Consider the following 5,535-nt stretch of genomic DNA (forward strand, 5'->3'; position numbering starts at 1 on the left):
AATAATTTTATAGGCATTTTGAAAAGAAAAATTAAATAAGTATGTGATAATGTGTTGAGTAATGCTATATAGTAGATAGATAATGCATTTAGCAAATTAAAATTAAAATGAGGGACAAATTAAACTAACCTGAGGTTCTATCAAGCCAAATTGTTAATGCATTATTGTTGTCAAGTGCTTGGTGTTGAGGACCCCAAAGGTTTCTAAATCCTTTGTAAAAGTTCATAGACCTGAATTTGTGACTTGGCCAGTATCCTGGTGAAGGAGGCCAATATCCACTGCTTGAATAACAAGGTTCCATAAACAGTGATGAAGAAATAGCAAAGAGAAATAATAGTAGAGCCTTCATCATCATATGAATGAATGAATTTGATGAAAGAAAAGAATGATGTATGCTGTTGATTCTGGTAAGTGTCTATAAATGCAGGTTTGTGTGAGTGTGAGAGTGAAAGAGAAAGACAGAGACTTATCAAGATCATGAACAAAAGAGTATGGTAGTAGTACATTATTTTTATATAATAATAAAATGAATATGAGAATAATTAATGGGCCCCCTTCTAAAGAGAAAAAAAAATTGTGGTGAATTTGAGGAGGGATTAAAATACTAGCTAATTAATCATATTAATCATTAATTGATGAATGGTGCATAGTCCAAATATTGTAGAATTTTTTATTAATATCAAAAAAATAAATACTAAACAATTAATATTTTTTATCATTATTAATAAATATTTTAAGCTAATAATTTATTTTTAATATTTAAAATTTAGAGTTTAAAATTTAAAATTTAGTATCGACAAAAAAAATATAAAATTTATGGTGAAAACTCATGTGCAGTCGATTTCACGTGAAGTTGATAGTTGAGAGTTGTTAGGTAAAAATTTAGTCAAATCAGTCAAATCATCTAACGGCTCTCGAATATCAACTTCACATGAAGTCGACTGGACCTGAGTTTCTACCAAAATTTATTGAGATTAAAATTTGGTTTAACTTGGTTTGAAAATTTGGAGAAGATGATATCACACAGAAGGAGGTAGATGAGGGTGTCTTAAATGCTCCCCAAAAAGTAAAAAACTGTGTCTGTGAAATATGAATTGTGTCTCTGATCTTTGCAAATAGTTGCTGGAATAACCCCCCATTTTTTTTACAATATATAAAAGTCTTTTCACCATCTATCTACCTCTTCATTTTGTCTGTTTTCTAGTCACTGTGAAAAGAAACGTGGGGATCAGATTTTGATGTAGTAAGTAGTAACGGAATAATTCTGCATAGTGGTACCCTTTTACTAATTTAATTTTGTAGATTCTGATTATATTATAGTGATAATCGAGATTGGATTTTGGATGTTATAGTCATTTTTTAACCCCTTTTCGAGGCTAATTTTTTTTGGTATGGAAAAAATATTGGTGTTTTTGTTGAAAATGGGAGTATTTGGTGTAATTACAGATGGGTGAATTTTTTAGGTGGGAAGCCAACACGTGGGGGGCGTGGTGGACACGTGGCAGCATTCTGGCCAACACGTGGGGGCGTGTTGGACACGTGGCAGCTTCTTAGCCAACACGTGGGGGGCGTGTTGAATGATTTCCATACTACTATAATACACTTCAAATATCAATATTCAACCAAAACATCATCTCTCTTTCCATATTAAAAATAATTTCTGCCTTTTCGATCTAACTTGGTAAATAGAATAATAATTTAGTATTTTTTTTGTTACACTAATTAGTCTGAAATAATGACGTTTTCGTTTTGAAGTCCAATGAAGGTTAAAATGATAATATTTTAGTTTTGGTGGACATGTAAAATGATTTTTATATCTTTATTTTAGTTTTTATTGAACGTGTATGAAGAAGGTAAAAGTTGAACTCGCAACTTTCTTTATATAATAACTTGTTATAAGTGAATAATTACTGAACTAATTAGTTAATTTAGTAATTTAAAACATTAATTTTTTATTTTTTATTTTATTAATATGTATAAAATTTATAAAGTAGAATAAAATTTAGAATTTTAATGTGTGAGTAGAATTAGGATAGAGAAATTTTTAACTCACTAATAAAATAGAGTAAAGTTTTAATGTGAAAAATCCCGAATGAATGGAGTAAGTGGGCCAAGAACTAAAACTAATAATGGTCCCAATTTTTTATTTGAGGGTCTACCCCTATGATCCATTGCCGCGTTGAATAAATCCTTGTTTGCATGATTCATAATCTTAATATGGTTCTTGAATCACACTCTGATGTTACAAAATTTTTAATCTCTCACTCTGATCAAAAATAAAAAAAAAAGAACTCCATCAACATAAAGGGGAAATTCCAGAGTTTTCTAAAGTTATATATATATATACACGACACTCTTTTGTTTGAGATCAATGTGCGGAGACAAAGTTTGTAACATAATAAGTGCTGATACGTCTTGTACTATTAATGCGATACCATTTTCTCTTACTTTCGGCTATTCTATTATAATAAAACAATCTCCTTAGATAACCAATAGAGATTTAATCAACAATAAATCAATAAATATTTTTAAATTATATTTCATATTAAAAATAATTAATAATTATTTAAATTTTATTTTAAAAAATATAAAATTATTAATGATTAATTGTAATTATTTAAAATTAACTAATTAAAAATAGTTTAGCTTTACTTTTCCGTTCAATAATCATATTTAGTGTACTATGCCAGTGCTAACGTTCTTTCTCTTAGGGTGTAGTTACATGGCTCAAGATTCGGTGGTTCTAGAACTTTTGGATTACTTAATGGTCCCATTAGAAAGTATGTTTTTAGAGTTTTTTTAATAATTGCTACATAGTTCTTGAACTAATTTTAATTACAAATTAATCCCATATATTTTATTTAATTATAGAAACTGTTTTTTATTTTATAAATTATTATTTTATCAATTATCTATTATATTTATTAACAATCAAATACAAAAACAGCAACCAATTATATCCTCCATTGATCCTAATAAAGCTTTTGGTCATTCCAATCGATTAAAATATTAAATTTGATCTCGTGACGTTCGTCCATGGCTTCCAAATCGTGTTTCCTTGAAATTCAATCGATTGGATTACAGTGTATCACAAAACAATCGATTGAAAGTTGTAAGGTAGAATGGTTTTCGCTTAAACCAATCGATTGTTTATACTTTCCAATCGAATGAATGCCTCAAAACAATCGATTGTTTTTGTTACTCAATCGATTGAATTCACGAAAACAACATAGATTTGCCAAATACAATCGATTGGAAAGTGACGACATTGAAGTTTTAGCCAAATTCAATCGATTGGTAATGTAATCCAATCGATTGGAAGGTGATGAAGTTGAATTTTTTGCCAACTTCAATCGATTGGTAATGCTACCCAATCGATTGAAATGTGTCCTGCGCCTATTTCAATCTTGTTATCTTTTTAGAAATTATCTTCTTATTCATCAATCTTATCTTTAAAATTCTATCTTCAATTTTTGCTGTTTTATTTTGATGTAGATAAACTAATCTTATCTTTTCCTTAATGTTAACATTATAAATTGGTGAATAATGCATCACTAATTATTCAATCCCACCATTGAAATCGTGTATCATTTTCTTTGATTATAAAAAATTTAATTGTTTTTCTTTGGAACATCCATCTACTCAATATCCAATTTTTTTTTTATTTTTTTATCCGTCTATTTAATATCCACTATTTCTTCATCGTTAATCACCGTTGCAGCAATCAGCAAAGGTCCAATCAAGTTTTTCATTGTAGTGTTCAAAAAATAAACCATCGTTTTGATTACAAAATCGAGGTCAGTGAATAGTATCTCTAATTTTGCAGTTATTCGTTTCGATACTTTATTCGTGAAATTGATTGCGTAAGAAAAAAAATATTTTTTTATCTTTTATTAATTCATAGAAATTGAGAAATACTAAAAAGTAAATAGATGTTATTATTTTTATTATTAATTAATTAGCTAACAATCAGGACGAACCTAGAGGCGGCGAGTAGTGGTCTGGACACCCCAAAATTTTAAGAAACTATACTTATCTATAACAATTTATATTAGGAATACAGAGGGTTGGGTGTCGATTATTTTTTTTCTATTTTACCCCTATTTTACCCCATGACAGAATGATGTAACTGCTCGTTAAGATATTCTTATTGGATGTAAATTATTGTTACAAATATTTTTATTAAGATATGTTTTAAAGGAATAAAAGTAGAATAGTTCAATAAGGATTAATTTTTAAAAAAAATAAATTTACACTAATAATTTTTCTCTTCAAATTACTAACGTACTTTTCTAATATACTCTAAGTACCTACACAATATATAATATCAAATTTAAGTTCCAATATTGTTATTAATGAGAGAGGTTTATTAATTTTTAAACAAATTTACATACAATAAGTTTTGTATCAATATATCATGATTCATTTTAAAAATAATATTTATTCATCTAAGTTATAGAGTGTGTAATCACAATAAATATAAATTTATTTAATTTTTTAAAATTTACATTAATTATTAAAATTGAGGATAGCCAAGAAATTTAATTATTAAAATTTTGACTGCTATCCTCAGATATTTGACTCATTGCTCTGCCAGTCCAAAAAGACAAACCGATCATTGCTCCGAAAGACGATTCGCCGAACATCACAACCACAAGCATTACTCCAGTTAGCCAAGAAACCAAACAAGAGGCGAAAACCGAGGAGACAGATGCAGCCGTTCCACCGGAATCCGAGACAGTGCCGAGCTTGGAGCAGCTGAAGATTTGAAGCTAATTGGAAAAAGGTCTTAGAGAGAGTCAATGGGAGATTTGATCTAGTTCTCATATGGCAATGCAATGAGTAGTGTAATATCATCATCATGACTTCCTTTTGACCTTTGTTGACCCCATTTTGTTCTGTTAAAATTTACATTAATTATTAAAATTGAGGATGGCATTACCAATCGATTGAAGTTGGCAAAAAATTCAACTTCATCACCTTCCAATCGATTAGATTACATTACCAATCGATTGAATTTGGCTAAAACTTCAATGTCGTCACTTTCCAATCGATTGTATTTGGCAAAACCATATTGTTTTCGTGAATTCAATCGATTGAGTAACAAAAACAATCGATTGTTTTGAGGCATTCATTCGATTGGAAAGTATAAACAATCGATTGGTTTAAGCGAAAACCATTCTACCTTACAACTTTCAATCCATTGTTTTGTGATACACTGTAATCCAATCGATTGAGTTATCATTCAATCGATTGTTTTAATAAACCAATTGATTGAATTTCAAGGAAACACGATTTGGAAGCCATGGACGAACGTCACGAGATGAAATTTAATATTTTAATCGATTGGAATGGCCAAAAGCTTTATTAGGATCAACGGAGGATATAATTAGTTGTTGTTTTTGTATTTGATTGTTAATAAATATAATAGATAATTGATAAAATAATAATTTATAAAATAAAAAACAGTTTTTATAATTAAATAAAATATATGGGGTTAATTTGTAATTAAAATTAGTTCAAGAACTATGTAGC

At 28.7% G+C, this 5,535-nt stretch overlaps 2 protein-coding genes across 4 annotated transcripts in view; one reads left to right on the top strand and one right to left on the bottom strand.

Annotated features, from left to right (window-relative positions):
* The window catches only part of LOC107642192 (probable xyloglucan endotransglucosylase/hydrolase protein 32), a 5,128-nt gene extending 4,649 nt beyond the window's left edge, over positions 1-479 (bottom strand). The window contains exon 1 of the mRNA XM_016345494.2: positions 130-479. Coding sequence (XP_016200980.1) covers positions 130-355 — 226 coding nt within the window. The 5' untranslated portion in view covers positions 356-479. The remainder of the gene's footprint in view (positions 1-129) is intronic.
* The window catches only part of LOC107641461 (protein FAR1-RELATED SEQUENCE 5-like), a 4,548-nt gene continuing 2,690 nt past the window's right edge, over positions 3,678-5,535 (top strand). For all 3 annotated transcript variants that reach the window (XM_021103151.1, XM_021103152.1, XM_016344952.2), the window contains exon 1: positions 3,678-3,797. The gene's annotated coding sequence lies outside the window, so the exon portion shown is untranslated. The remainder of the gene's footprint in view (positions 3,798-5,535) is intronic.

This window comes from Arachis ipaensis, chromosome B05 (genome assembly GCF_000816755.2).
Source record: "Arachis ipaensis cultivar K30076 chromosome B05, Araip1.1, whole genome shotgun sequence".
Lineage (NCBI taxonomy): Eukaryota > Viridiplantae > Streptophyta > Magnoliopsida > Fabales > Fabaceae > Arachis > Arachis ipaensis.